The sequence below is a fragment of the Carassius auratus genome, chromosome 48 (assembly GCF_003368295.1).
Source record: "Carassius auratus strain Wakin chromosome 48, ASM336829v1, whole genome shotgun sequence".
Taxonomy (NCBI): Eukaryota; Metazoa; Chordata; class Actinopteri; order Cypriniformes; family Cyprinidae; genus Carassius; species Carassius auratus.
In genome coordinates this window covers 11,390,976-11,407,343 of record NC_039290.1, presented here as the reverse complement: position 1 = coordinate 11,407,343, position 16,368 = coordinate 11,390,976, and the positions used below count along the sequence as shown (strand labels likewise).

The 16,368-nt window shown below is 35.7% G+C and overlaps 1 protein-coding gene across 1 annotated transcript in view; it reads left to right on the top strand.

The window, feature by feature from the left end:
- LOC113065882 (probable phospholipid-transporting ATPase IIA) overlaps positions 1–16,368 on the top strand; it is a 51,412-nt gene that overhangs the window by 25,078 nt on the left and 9,966 nt on the right. Inside the window, exons 18-27 of the mRNA XM_026237437.1 lie at positions 1,407–1,577; positions 2,019–2,117; positions 5,091–5,180; positions 6,147–6,291; positions 8,649–8,713; positions 10,475–10,630; positions 13,544–13,608; positions 14,288–14,396; positions 14,488–14,545; positions 15,638–15,841. Of these exons, the coding sequence (XP_026093222.1) occupies positions 1,407–1,577; positions 2,019–2,117; positions 5,091–5,180; positions 6,147–6,291; positions 8,649–8,713; positions 10,475–10,630; positions 13,544–13,608; positions 14,288–14,396; positions 14,488–14,545; positions 15,638–15,841 (1,162 nt within the window). The remainder of the gene's footprint in view (positions 1–1,406; positions 1,578–2,018; positions 2,118–5,090; positions 5,181–6,146; positions 6,292–8,648; positions 8,714–10,474; positions 10,631–13,543; positions 13,609–14,287; positions 14,397–14,487; positions 14,546–15,637; positions 15,842–16,368) is intronic.

Below are 16,368 nucleotides of genomic sequence, written 5' to 3'. Positions count from 1 at the left end.
GAGGTGTATTCTTAAGGCATAGTTCACCCAAAAATGAAAATTCCGGCATCATTTATTTTGCAATATTTTGAAGAATGTTGGTAGCCAAACAGTTGACGGTAGCCATTGACTTCCATAGCATGGGAAAAGTCACAAACAGCATGAAAAGCAATGCTATATGGAAATAACACCATGCAACAAGACATTTTTGTCCTATGCAGACCATGTTTTGTACAGTTTGTTCAGTGTAGAACATGGGTCCTGAGAACCGCTGGTATAGACGGTGACCTTTGGATGTTTATAACGACAATATCCAGGTGCTGATCTATATTTAGTCAGATTAAGCGGTTTCCCAGCAACCATCCATCGTCAACAGTAATTGTCAAAAAGAAATGTAACATGTTTTCCACATGGAACACCCCCAAAGTGAAAGTTACCCCGCCCACACGCACAGAGAAAGAGTTGTTTCTTCTCCCCGGCCCACGTCTGCACTCTCCGAGCTGAAGTGTGTAATTGTGTGTGAGCGGGTGGGCGGCGGTGACTCACCGAGTGTGTGAGTCACCAAGTGAGAGTGTGTTCCTGTGTGACTCGCGCACTCATTGTTTGCTCTTTATCTCACTGCGATTGTGGGCCGTGCCCCCCAAACTGCGCTCTGGCTTCACTCAACAGACTGGCACGTCAGTTTAAGGGGTCAGTGCAAGGGTGTGTGCTTCGAAACCAGATGGAGAAATAGAGTTCTGAACTTTCTCATCTGACTGACCATGATCTTCTGAACTTTCTCATGTCTGATATGTTTATTTCAGGAATAATATTGGGATAAATAGATATGGGAAAAGATGGGAAAAGCATGAACAAATGTAATGAACAATGTGTCATTGCATCTGTTAGATCCATAGATGTTTGTAAAATGGAAATGAGTATAAAACAGGGAGGGTTTTACTGATTAGAAGGGCCTAATGACCCCAAGCTTGAAATAAATACAATTTACTGTCCGTCTTCTTGTTTGTAAATATTAATAATAATATTAAACCAATAAATGTTGTCAATAAAAAAAACTTTTTTTTAGACTTATGTGATTCTTATGAAAATCGTTGTTGTTGTTTTTCAAGCATAAAAAAAAAAAAAAGAATTTAATTTAATTTATTGAGAGTACTTATTTATTTGCTTGGAAATGGTTGTCTGTGTGCAACGTACTGGCCAAAATGCCAAAAATATATGAGAAATGTTCAAATCCAGAAGAAATTCTTTATTTTTATAGTATTATTCCTATTCTGTATTTTGTATGAAGTAATAGCAAACATAGTAAATAAGAAATCCCTGCATCTTTACCTCCACTTATAATGCACTGTCTTTTACGCCAGGTAAAATAAAGAAAAAAAATGCATGTTACTTATGTTGTGTCTAACGTCATTCACATGTGCTTGCAGGCTCGCTACGTCCAGGCCAAGTTGAGCGTTCACGATCGTTCGCTGAAGGTGGCCACAGTGATAGAGAGTCTGGAGATGGAGATGGAGCTCTTGTGTCTTACTGGAGTCGAGGACCAGCTTCAGGCCGATGTCAGACCCACGCTGGAGATACTGCGCAACGCTGGCATCAAAGTCAGTGTCGGCACGCACAAACATGCACAGACAATGAGATCTCACTGTGGGCGGAGCTCCTCGGCAACAATGCGCCAAAAATAGTAGCGTTAACAAAATGCCTCGACATGCAACGCTTTTGCCAGTTAAAGCTGGTCAGGACAAAAACTTTAATTAAAAATGAAAAGATGGGATTTATCGATGCTTTATAATGTCATGATTGATTTGCAACACTGAAATGTTTAAAAAACACACATCTGGGGCGGTACCCATTCAAAAGGTACTCATATGTACCTTTAAGGTGTATCCTTTAGGTGTAAATATGGTACTTTTTAATCTGGATTTCTTTTTTTTAGGATTTCACTGTACGCTTCTAAAATGAGCTGTTTGTTGACGTGCTAACACGAGTGCTTAGGTACATCAATGTCAAGCCTGATTTAACTAAAGCTGTTCTTTGTCCAGGTTTGGATGCTGACCGGAGACAAATTAGAGACTGCAACCTGCACAGCCAAAAACGCCCATCTAGTGACCCGCAATCAGGACATCCACGTGTTCAGGCCTGTAAGTCCTCTCTAGACGACATATTCCAACCATTATTTATAAACAGGTCATATCTTATTCTTCTGTAATGATTTATTTCCCCCTGAGGTTAAGAAAAAGGTTTATCTTGCACCAGAAAAATATATCCCAGTTTCTCCCTGACCAGTAGAAACAGGCTCTAGATTCTTAAACAAACTCTAGGATCTGTGGTGGAAAAAATGAGCAACGCTTACTTTCGGGTTGCAAATCTTTCATTATGTTGTTGTAGATATTTTAACGGTGCCCTATTCTTTCTCAAGCCGCTTAATGTGAAAAGACTTGTATTTTTTGGATGGCCTCTGTTAAAGGGTTTGGGGTGTGCAATGATAGCAGTTGAGAAGTGGCCATTGAAATGAATGGGAATGCTAACCAGTATTATAGACCTCCTTGACCAAAATTATCAGACATTTTCGGTCGTAAATATACACTACTGTTCAAAGGTTTGAGGTGAGTAGGATTTATAATGTTTTAGAATGAGAATGCATTTATTTGATCAACAAATACAGTAAAAAAGTGTAATAATGTGAAATATTATTGCAATTTAAAATAACCGATTTCTGTTTAAATATATTTTAAAATGCAGTTTATTCCTGTGTTCAAATCTTAATTTTCTGCATCATTACTCCAGTCTTTAGTATCACAAGATAGTTCAAAAGAACAGCAATTATTTGAAAAATAAATAGTGACATAAATGTCTTTACAGTAAATTTGAATCAGTTTAATGCGTCGTTGCTAAATACAACTATAAACGACAACTTTTGAACAGTAGTGTACAAGCTCAATAAATCTCGTCTCACACCCAAATGTCTCTAACACAAATGGATTCCAAAGCTTGATTGAGTTTAGCAACCGAACAGGGAAAGTAGCTTCCTGAATCCTCCCTGTGCCCTTTCTCTGTGAAATGTGACTCTATGAGCTCTTGTGGAGTTCCCATGTGGCGTGCTGCCACAGAAAGATAGGCCGCTCTGAGGAAGGTTGAATCTTCCTCGCAGCAGCGGTTCCTGGAAACAGAAGACAATGGCTGGCACAACATGAAAACAAGCATTTGGATTGACGTCCTCCTGGATACAAATTGCATCCAGATTGAGGTCTGGTGTATTTGAAAGTGACAGATGAAATACTCTGGTGCGAATCTCCACCGATTAGAAAACATCCTCTCTGTTGTCGAGGAGTTTTGGATGGATTTATGTGTCCAAAATAGGTTTTGGAATATTGTCTTTTTTTGCTGAGTTTCTTGAACAAAAATATTTCTAACAATGACACAGCTGAACTCTTTGGGCAACACACAGTTGTGTTCCGTTACTAAATGAATCAGCCGTTTGAATGAATCAACTGAGTCAGTGATTCAATGAACCATTTATAATAACAGTCCCTTGTTCGTTTTTGAATGAATCAGCTGTTTGAACAAATCAAGTGAGTTAATGATTCAATGACCCATTCATAAAGACAGTCATTTGCTTCATTTCTGAATGAATCAGATGTTTGAATTAATAGAGTAAGTCAGTGATTCAGTTAGCCATTCATAAAGAGATTCACTTGTTTCTTTACTGAATGAATCAGCCGTTTGAACGAATCTTGTGAGTCAGTGATTCAATGTCCCATTTGTAAAGACAGTCACTTACTTTGTTCTTGAATGAATCAGCCATTTGAACAAATCAAGTGAGTTAATGATTCAATGACCCATTCATAAAGACAGTAGTTTGCTTCATTTCTGAATGAATCAGATACTTGAAATAATCGAGTAAGTCAGTTATTCAGTTACCCATTCATAAAGAGAGTCACTTGTTTCTTTACTGAATGAATCAGACGTTTGAACGAATCTTGTGAGTCAGTGATTCAATGTCCCATTTGTAAAGACAGTCACTTACTTCGTTCTTGAAAAAATCAGCCATTTGAACGAATCTAGTGAGTCAATGATTCAGTTATCCATTCATAAAGAGATTCCCTTGCGTCATTTCTGAATGAATCAGCTGTTTATAAATATCCAGTGAGTCAATGATTCAGTGAGCCCTTCATAAAGACAGTAACTTATTTAATTCTTGAATGGATCAGCTGTTTAAATGAACCAGTTGAATGAATGACTCAATGACTCTTTCATTAAGACAGGCTATTTTGGTTTCATACTTAGTGTCATTTCATTATTTTTTTAAAGAATTTCCTATTTTAATTAAAAAAAAATAAAAAAAACATTAATACCCAATTATTGTCATTATTTATACAATGTTGAATCAAAATATTTCTTTCTAAAGCTAGTTTTTGTAATGTCTATTCAATACTTTTCCCATCTAACACAATAATTACTTTTAATCTTTGAAATGATGCAAGGCTGAATTTTCAGCAGCCTTTACTTCAGTCTTCAGTGTCACGTGGTACTTCAGAAATCCTTCTGATATGCTGATATATGCTGCTTAAGAAACATTTATGTGTCCAAAATTGGTTTTGGTTCATGTTTTGAGAAAATTATAAAGGAATAGTTCTTCTGAAAATCATTTCCTCACCTCTTTGTCTTCCCAAATGTGGATGGCGTTTATCGTATGGAAAAGAGCAGCGTGAACATTCTTACTAACATCTTCTTTAGTGGTTGACAGCGGAAAGTTAGTCATATAGGTTTGAATACAACATAAGAGTGAGTTTGTTTACTCCTTAAACCTTTGAATCTAACGTCTTGAGCAAAATCTGCCCAAAGCCATCTGTAAATACAAAAACAACAGTTAGTTATAGTGAACTTCCTGTGTGAAACTTGCTGGCAGCAGGCAAAGTAAACCTCACAGTTTAGACGGTTGAGCTGATCGCTAGTTGAATCGGCCACGCAACTGACAGCTGAAGTTAATATCTCAGCCTGGGGATCTTGCTGCGGTTCACCGCTGGTGTCTCTGAGATTATTATCCAAGTGACTGCTCATGTGTTTGTGTGTGAAAAAACAGTCCTGACACTGAGCACTCCAATGGGTTGCAGGTGACCACTCGAAGCGAAGCCCACCTTGAGCTCAACGCCTTCAGGAGGAAACACGACTGTGCGCTGGTGATATCAGGAGACTCTCTGGAGGTAACGTGAGCCTGCATGTACGCATTCGATTCAAACAAACCCCTGACATTTTTACAGACTGATCACTTTTACAAAAATCTGGGGACGATTTTTTGGAAACGTGATTTATTCCTGTGATGCGCAGCTGAATTTTCAGCATCATTGCTCCAGTCTTCAGTGTCACATGATCCTTCAGAAATCATTCTGATATGCTGATTTACTCAAGTATCCATTTGGATAAAACAGTTATGCTGCTAATTAATTTTTTAATCTTTTTTTTTTCAAGATTCTTTGATGATTTGATTTGAAATAGAAATGTTTTGTGACATTTTAAAGTCTTTACTCTCACTTTTGATCAATTTAATGCATCATGGCTGAATAAAAATATTAATTTCTTTCATAAAAAAAACATACTGATCCCAAACTTTTCAGCGTAAGTATATTAGCATATGAATACCTTGAATACCTTCGCAATTCCGTAGCAGCCACCCCAATTTTATTATTATTATTATTTTAAGAAAAATTATAACCATTTTTATATAAACCTCAATCAAGAGCACTGATAAATCTGTAGATATTAGTAATTAGATAAAATATGATTGTTATAATGAGGTTAAGATTTGATTCATTTGTCAATTCGTCAAATGTGACGTGTGTGAAATGGCCTGCATGTGTGTGTTTTTATATATATATATATATATATATATATATATATATATATATATATATATATATATATATATACACACACACACACACACACTCACAGACACACACACACCACAAGCACCCGCACACACACATACATACACACACACATACACACACACATACATATATACATTTTTTTTTTTTTACATGTCTTATGATGTTTGCCTTTTCAGTAAATGACCAGTTTGACCGATAGTATGTTTTAAGGTTTTATTTATGGAGGTTTTGTCCTTCAGTATCTGTCTGTTCTCAGTCCTGTTGTTGCTGATGTTGCAGGTCTGTCTGAAGTTTTATGAGTATGAGTTTATGGAGTTGGCGTGTCAGTCTCCGGCTGTCGTATGCTGCCGCTGCGCTCCCACACAGAAAGCTCAGATCGTCCGTCTGCTGCAGGAACGCACCGGGAAACTCACCTGCGCCGTGGGTGAGCACACAACTTCCTCTCGGCTCTCTGCACTTCCTGTGGCACTAAATGACTTAATGGAAACAACAAGGTTTCACTTTTTAACATTAGTTAACCACATTGGTTAATAATAATTATTCAGCATTTTTCAATAATTTCAATAATAAAATAAATCATTAAAATCATTAAAAAAGAAAACAAAGTTATATCTGTTAATATTATTTAATGGACCTAAGCTAACACAAACTAACAATGAACAGTTGTATTTTGATTTATGTTTATCATTTATTTTAGTTAGTTAATGTTAGTTAGTTAGTTAGTTAGTGAATTAACTAATGTTAACTAATGGGACCTTATTGTGAAATGTTACCCACTTAATAACTGCAGTCTTTTTTGTTGTTATCTTTTATTTTAGTAAGTATTTTTGTTTATGAGCATGGATCAACACATTTTATTCACTCATTACTTTAATTTATTATTATTATTATTTATATGTATTAATAAATATAAAAGGGTTGTATAGATATAGACATTTAAAACTATAATTTAGAATATGAATTGCTTAAAATTCAATTAGTCATTCTTGACAAAAACTAAGCATTAATATCAGCTAATAACACTATGGTTATCAATGTATACATTTTAAATTATCACAGCTTTATTATCATTAACTAAAACCATAAAAAATACTTATAAAATAAACTATACTAATACTATATATACTATATCTTTTAAAGACTTTGAGAGGGTTATACATGCTTTTCTCACCACTCGTCTGGATTATTGTAATGCTTTATATATAGGAGTTAACCAGGCCTCTCTCTCTAGATTGCAAATGGTTCAGAAAGCTGCCGCTCGACATAATATGAAACGAGATCATATTATGCCTGTTATTGCCTCTCTTCATTGGCTACCAGTTTGTTTTAAAATAAAGTTTAAGATTGTATTGTTTGTTTTTAAATCTCTTCATCGTCAAGCCCCAGTTTACATAGATGATCTACTGAAGACGCATACTCTGAGGTCATTAAGGTCTGCTGACCAATTATTCTTATCTGTCCCTGAAACACGACTTCAAAATAGGGGAGATGGAGCATTTTCAATCGTGGCCCCTAGGTTGTGGAATGATCTGCCTCTGCGTGTCATCTCCTAGCCTTAACATTTTTAAATCACGACTCAAAACTCACTTATATTCATTGGCTTTTAAACCAGCCTGAGAGTTTATATTCTGCATTTTAATCTTCTAGTTTGTCACTTGTTTAACTTGTGTTTTGTAGTCATGTCGTGTTTATAATTTGTCTGAAATTATGTCAGTGTCCAGAACTTTGGTTAACCTTGGTTGTTTTAAATGTGCTTTACAAATTAAATGGTATTTTATATTGTATTGTATATATTTAACTGAAATATACATATACATATAGTTTTGGTAAAAGTTTTGGTAATTAAAAACGCTTTCATTTTTATTGATTAGTTTTTTTTTTTTTATGTTTTGTAACAAAATTTGTAACAAAAATTGTTGCTTTGGTAACCAGCTAATATGACATAAGTTTAATTATTTGAATATATATATAGAAAATTAAACTTATATCATATTAGCTGGTGGCCAAAGTCATTTCGTACACAATGGTAATTCAAAGTGCTTTACATAAAAGTAAATAAAATTAGAATTAAGAATAATAAAAACAAGAATAAAACAAGCAATTTTAAAACTTTTTAAAATTATTAAAAAATTTTATTATTTAAAATGAATTTAAAACAGTTAGAAAATGATTTTACATTTAAAAAGCACAGTGCAATCAGTTCGGACATTGCACAGTGCTCATTCAATAAATGCACAGCTAAAAAGATGCGTTTTAAGTCTAGATTTAAATGTGACTAGTGTTTTAGCACATCTGATCTCTTCTGGAAGCTGATTCCAACTGTGGGCAGCATAGTAACTAAAGGCGGACGGACTCCCCTTGTTTTGTGTGAACCCTTGGTATTTCTAACTGACTTGATCCTAGTGATCTGAGTTCTCTGTTAGGTTTATATTCAGTGAACATATCTGCAATGTATTTCGGTCCTAGGTCATTTAGTGACTTATATACGAGTAAAAGTACTTAAAATCAATCCTACATGTAACTGGAAGCCAGTGTAAGGACCTGAGGACTGATGTGATATGCTGTCTAATGGTCTTTTCGGGAAGGCCGGTGAGGAGCCCATTACATTAGTCCACCCTGCTGGTGATAAAGGCATGAACAAGTTTATCCAAGTCTTCTATTAACTAAAACTTTAATAGTAAATCATTAATACTAATGCAACAGTGCCTTTTCATAAGGTCTCGATCTGGGTCACGGCACCAGATTTCTCTGGCTCAAAACTCGCTGTTTCCTCTTTCTCAGGGGATGGAGGAAATGATGTCAGCATGATCCAGGAAGCAGACTGTGGCGTGGGAGTGGAGGGCAAAGTAAGAGCTACCACTTGCAAGAGCAGCAGTCCTGTCAAACACACCGTCGCCTGCTTCCGGAGGCTTCCGTCCATCTGCGCTCGCTGCGTCAAACACACAGATTCCCACATTTCTTACGTTACATGACACTGAAAGCTCAGCGATGTTCTCGTGTAAAATCACTTCACACATTTACACACCACAACTTCCCACGATTAAAGCTACAGCGTGTGATAGTGTGATAAAATCAACATTCACTCTTGTCAGTTCCTGAAACTTATTCATGTTATTTTAAATAATGCAGTTTTGTTTGTTTTTATAACCTTTCTTCATACAGTAATAACTTTCTCAACCTCAGAAACAACTTAAATTGATAATCATAATTTAAATTTGTTTTATTTCATTTAAGCAGTAAGGCAGATGAACCGTCCATCTCAATATCAAAAATATGCATGTGTTCAACTAATCATTTATTTAATATTAATGTGTTCCACTTAGTTATCTGACATTTTTTATTATTTATTTTATTTTATCTAGATGTTGTTCTGTTTTATATAAATATTTCAGCTAGGGAATAGTTTTTCATTAACCTAACTGTATTTTATTTTATTTTTAATGTTAATTATTTAATTATTATAGATAATAGTTCCTAGATATTTTGATTAATCAAGACTAGAACCGTAGATCTTAACAGCAGAAATATTAATGTGTTTACATTTTTATTTTATTTTGTTTTATTTGATCTAATTCTATTTTACATAAAAAAAATTTATTTCTATTTTTATAATTTTTTAATAAAATATTTTATATTACATTTTATTTAACCCTTAACTGTCACCCCCGTCCCGAATACGGGACGCCTAAGTTTACTTCACTATATTACAATCAAATCTAATCTTGACAACCTATATATTGTTGGAAAGGTCTAAGACTCCCAAATATGTATTTTACCAATGTTTTTTGTTAAATATTATGTAGGAAAAGTAATAGATCAATTTATGACAAGAGTGCACCCTCAAAAATCTACATTATAACAGGAGTTTTGACCTTTGTTTAAAAAAATACTTCTTTGTTGCCTTATTCTCTATCACACTTTAGAAATCATTAGAAATTATTTATCAACTGAAAGCTTAAAATCTCAAAATTCATCCTTCAAAACCCATTTTAAAATCAGAGATTACATTACCATGTAAATGGCACATCAATATCATGTTACAAAATGATTTCAGTCATGAATTATAAAAATTTAGGTTTGTATCATGCACATTCAAGTCTATCTTCAAAAAACGTGAGTGACAGAGGAATAGAATAGTTTTTCATTTACATAGCTACACTGACCAAAGATTTTCTTCAGTGACTCTACATTGTTTATTTCAGGATGGTCTGATTTCAGGAAACCCACTCTGAGGTTGAAGTCCAGTTTAGAAACACATCTTAGACATCAGACGTTTTATGGGTCTAAATGTACCTAAAATACTACATGGCAGAGCTTGACCCAGTTGTGGTGTGCCAAGCGAGGTTTCCAGGTCATCAAAATGAGACGTTATGGGACGGTTAATTGATATTGAGTCATTCATGACTAACACAGCTTAAGCATTGATTGACTTGACGTGGTTACAGTACGTGGGCCGTTGTTTTTGCTTCACTCACTCACTCCTGAACTTCCCAGTGATCTGAAGGTGCTTAATATAGGCCGGCTTAATCTTGAAAACATTGTTGCTCATGGTCCAGAAGCTGCGTGTGAGTGCTCTGAGCTGTTTGTGTATTTATCTGTGTGTGCAGGAAGGGAAGCAGGCGTCTCTGGCTGCAGATTTCTCCATCTCTCAGTTTAAGCACTTGGGCAGACTCCTCATGGTCCACGGTAGAAACAGCTACAAGCGCTCCGCCGCGCTCAGCCAGTTTGTCATCCACCGGAGTCTCTGCATCAGCACCATGCAGGTAGCGTCTGCTGCAGTGATTATCCTCAGCTAGCAAATCAATCACAGCAGCTGCACATAAACACACTGCAGCGATGAGGGCTTCATCTTTAAAAAAACAGAACGACATGTTTCAGGCAGAACTGTACTGCATTTACCCTGCAATATATAACACATTCATATTAGTATATTGATGCACTGAATTATACAGGTCCTTCTAAAAAAATTAGCATATTGTGATAAAAGTTCAGTTCAGATGATGCTGACCCTCAGAGGACCCCAGATGATGCTAACCCTGAATCAACAAACAGAACTAACAATTATTGCTAAATGTGTGACTGCATCATTTAATAATTATTAATTACTAATATTGATAGTTCATCGTCTAGCTGACTACGTCTTGTATTATTATAATTTATTTTTTATTTTTATAAAATCCTGTCAAACGTGCACAAACTACTAGCTACTACTAAATATTGTAGAAACATAATTTTCTGTAAAGTTGCTTTGTAACGATTTGTATTGTAAAAAGCGCTATACAAATAAACTTGAATTGAATTGAATTATTTTCCATAATGTAATGATAAAAATTAAACTTTCATATATTTTAGATTCATTGCACACCAACTGAAATATTTCAGGTCTTTTATTGTTTTAATATGGATGATTTTGGCATACAGCTCATGAAAACCCAAAATTCCTATCTCAAAAAATTAGCATATCATGAAAGGGTTCTCTAAACGAGCTATTAACCTAATCATCTGAATCAACTAATTAACTCTTAACACCTGCAAAAGATTCCTGAGGCTTTTAAAAACTCCCAGCCTGGTTCATTACTCAAAACCGCAATCATGGGTAGGACTGCCGACCTGACTGCTGTTCAGAAGGCCATCATTGACACCCTCAAGCGAGAGGGTAAGACACAGAAAGAAATTTCTGAACGAATAGGGTGTTCCCAGAGTGCTGTATCAAGGCACCTCAGTGGGAAGTCTGTGGGAAGGAAAAAGTGTGGCAAAAACACTGCACAACGAGAAGAGGTGACTGGACCCTGAGGAAGATTGTGGAGAAGGATCGATTCCAGACCTTGAGTCTGGAGTAGAAACATCCAGCGCCACCGTGCACAGGCGTGTGCAGGAGATGGGCTACAGAGAAGCAGCACTGGACTGTTGCTCAGTGGTCCAAAGTACTTTTTTCAGATGAAAGCAAATTTTGCATGTCATTCGGAAATCAAGGTGCCAGAGTCTGGAGGAAGACTGGGGAGAAGGAAATGCCAAAATGCCTGAAGTCCAGTGTCAAGTACCCACAGTCAGTGATGGTCTGGGGTGCCATGTCAGCTGCTGGTGTTGGTCAACTGTGTTTTATCAAGGGCAGGGTCAATGCAGCTAGTTATCAGAAGATTTTGGAGCACTTCGTGCTTCCATCTGCTGAAAAGCTTTATGGAGATGAAAATTTTGTTTTTCAGCACGACCTGGCACCTGCTCACAGTGCCAAAACCACTGGTAAATGGTTTACTGACCATGGTATTACTGTGCTCAATTGGCCTGCCAACTCTCCTGACCTGAACCCCATAGAGAATCTGTGGGATATTGTGAAGAGAAAGTTGAGAGACGCAAGACCCAACACTCTGGATGAGCTTAAGGCTGCTATCGAAGCATCCTGGGCCTCCATAACACCCCAGCAGTGCCACAGGCTGACTCCATGCCACGCCGCATTGAAGCAGTCATTTCTTCAAAAGGATTCCCGACCAAGTATTGAGTGCATAACTGAACATAATTATTTGAAGGTTGACTTTTTTTGTATTAAAAACACTTTTCTTTTATTGGTCGGATGAAATATGCTAATTTTTTGACATAGGAATTTTGGGTTTTCATGAGCTGTATGCCAAAATCATCCGTATTAAAACAATAAAAGACCTGAAATGTTTCAGTTGGTGTGCAATGAATCTAAAATATATGAAAGTTTAATTTTTATCATTACATTATGGAAAATAATTAACTTTATCACAATATGCAAATTTTTTGAGAAAGATCTGTATATTCATTTGCTGTAGGTGTTTTGATGCTGGTGAAAAAACAAACATTACTATTACATCACTAACAAATGATTTTTGCACAAAGTAGCATAGTTAATTGGATGTATTCCACTGTAATACCATGCTATTTTATTTAATTATTTTTAAAATTAAAATTATATGTAATATGCACAATAATAATTTTACCATAAATGCAATATTTATTTATATCATCGTATTTGTAATTTTTTATATGACCCAAAATACCATAATATTTGTGTACCATGGTAAATAATTCCATGTTTTGTTTTGTTAGACATGATTCTAATGCAATACTGATTTATTTATCTGTTTATTTGCTTATTTATAATTACATATCATATCAATTTAATTATAATATATTTTTTATATATTGTCATTTTTGTGTGCAGTGGTAATTATTATTTATTTATTTATTTATTGTTTTTTGTTTAGTTTAGTTTTTTTTGTATTTTGCAACACTGGTAAAAAGTTTAGGGTCAGTTCCTTTTTGTTTTTTGAAAGTAATTAATGCTTTTATTCAGCAAGGATGTGTTAAATTGATTAAAAAAAAGACAGAAAAGATTTCGGTTTTAAATAAACTTTATTCATCAAATAATCCTGAAAAAAAGCTTCACAAATTCCCCAAAAATATTGTAAATGGTAATACTATTTTACAATATTACTGTTTTTTTTCTGTATTTTTGGTCAAATAAATGCAGCCAAACACATAAAAAAATCTAACTGATCCCAAATTTTTGTGTGTGTACAAATAAATAAATAAATAAACAACTAAACATATCAAAGTAGCAGAGTATTGCCATGTAATGGATGATTGGTTTTACCACTGAGTAGAGCACGGCTTTGGTTGCCTGCTGTCTGATGTTTGTGCTGATGTTTCTACAGGCCGTGTTCTCCTCTGTCTTCTACTTTGCATCTGTTCCACTTTATCAAGGCTTCCTCATTATTGGGTGAGTGTGCAAGAGCTGATGACTCATTTGCACTCGTTAAAATCTCTGGCATTTCAGCCATGTGTTTCAGACAGCTCTGACATTTGAGGATCGCTGAGGGTTTTGTTCCATTGAGAGTCACGGCCGCTGAGCTTGAAGAACAGCTCCAGAAACATCTGACGGACATCAAAAGACTCTTTGTGATGTCTGAAGCGAACAAGGGGTTAAAGCAGACAGGCTTGGGTCCGGTCTAATTCAGGGAAAATGATGAAACTCTTCATCAAACAACTTCACTCACATGAGTACAGATATCAATCTAGATCTATCACTCTGACTTTCTCCACATATCAAATATATGTGGGTACAAGCCAGCGAAATGTCTAATAATGTATTTTGGTGCATTTGACTTTTATTCACTGTTAAATGTCAGAGCTAAGTGATGTTTTCAATCAATGCTCTTTGGAACTTTCTATTCATCAAAGAATCCTGAAAAAAAAATATATTTATATTTGTACAAGCAGCACAGCTGTTTTCAGGAATTCAGGAATAACATAGTGTTAAATTTGTTATTGTAAATTGTAATATTTTACATTATTACTGTTTTTACTGTATTTTTGATATTGCATAAATGCAGCCTATTTATATATATATATATATATATATATATATATAATTTTTCTTTTTTTTCTGTGCCTCACAGATACTCCACTATCTACACCATGTTCCCAGTTTTCTCTCTGGTTTTGGATAAAGATGTCAAGTCTGAGGTGGCCATGTTATATCCTGAACTTTACAAAGATCTTCTAAAGGTATCTTTGACCCTGTCAGTGTCAAATTAAGAACCGAAGACCATTTAGTTAATGAATCACGATTTTAAATATTAATTACATTTTTTTTCAGGGACGGCCTCTTTCATTCAAAACCTTCTTATTATGGGTCTTGATCAGTATCTACCAAGGTAAGCAAATTCTCTGGTTATGTTACCCTTTGGTGTGACGCATGAACTCTGCAGCAAGCTTCGCTCAGTGGGCAGTAGTGTGGAAATTGAGAAGAGCGGTTATGTCTAGCGTAACTGTGATTGTAACATCCATTCAGAGGCATTGTGCGAATGTGAATGTTGTTTTATCCAAACAAACCCACGCACGTGTTTTCGCTCGCCCGCGCTGAATAGTTTATTTGTGTCTATGTCTATAATAGCCCAGTAACACAAGGAGCTTTTCCACGACTGCTGTTTGCGGCACTCTAGCAGCCTCCACCCGCTGTCTTTGTGTGTAAATCCCTCAGCGTCACACCGCTGGTGTTTGCATTAGACTGCGCTGGGTATTTCCTCAATCCTTTGAGAGCTTGCTTTCAGAAGAGACGTCCTATATCCCTCATTACTCATCTGCTTTCACCCAAAAAGCAGGCTTCAGTTCCCAATCTATAACATGCTTGCATTTGTGCTTTAAATAGAGCTGGAATTTCATGTATGTCTCACTCACGTTTTTCAGTCTCGGTGGTGTTTGTGTTCGAGCTCAAAGGTCACAATAACACTTCAGGACAGGAAGCGCTCAAAAAAAGAAAAAAAAAAAGAAAACTAAATCCATGGAAGTGTTCTTCCTTTTCCTGAGATGGCAGATATAACAATCTCAGGGAATTTCTGCGCTCTCATAAAGTGAATCCTCTGTTTTGAGGCAAATCTTAACCTCTGTTATATATCTGCAGCTAAAAATGAATGGACAAAAGTTCTTTATTTAACTTGAAAGAACTTGTTAAGTTGTGTAGACAGTTTTTTTTAATGCTCATCTTAGTATGTCATCTTAAAAATATTTAGTCCCAGAAGTTCCTCTTTGTGAGAGCTTTTTTTTATATATAAAATAGTACATTTAAAAAATAATAATTTTCTTTCTCATGGGCGCCATAGGCCTACATATGATCATTACACTTCATGCACATATGACTGTCTAATATAATAGTTATGGCATGCCAGCACCCTGCTGCAGGTCTCTTGTTCATCTTCAGAGATGCTGGTGGTGATTTCTGTGTGTTGGCTCATCTGACGTCTCTTCAGGTAGCATCATCATGTACGGGGCTCTGCTGCTGTTCGAGTCGGAGTTTGTGCACATCGTGGCGATCTCGTTCACGTCTCTGATCCTGACGGAGCTGCTGATGGTGGCGCTGACCATACAGACGTGGCACTGGCTGATGATCGTAGCCGAACTCCTCAGTCTGGCCTGCTACATCGCATCCCTCGTCTTCTTACACGAGTTCATCGGTCAGTATGCATTACTTTCACACGGCTCCCAAATTACATTTTAAATTTTAAATGTTAGTAATGTTATATTTATAAAGTAAAGATTATATAAATAAATAAATTATTTATTTATAGTTTAAGGCAAGACGCTACAGGCACAAGCTTTTTTTCATGCATTGGTTAGTTTTGGGCTATTTGGCTTTTCATAACATGTTTTTTCAGACTAGTGGAAAAAAATACAAAAACATGCAAAATAGACTTTTCTGTTTATTTAATTGAACTTTATCTATGTGTGTTTTTATATTTTAATTACAAAACGTATCATCATGTCTTTGTTCTTGTCATTTTTAATGGTTTCATCTATGCTTTCTGCTCAAGGCTTTACTACTGTTTACATCCTATTATTGTCATTAAATCCTGTTGCTATTGAACGATTTTGACGTCAGAATTTTGGACATGTGCAGGTAAAGAATGTGGCCATTGGTGTTTACTCCGAGAGAGTTCAGTGTGAATCTCTTAAGTCAGCATTCCAGCGCGGCTGTGGCTGT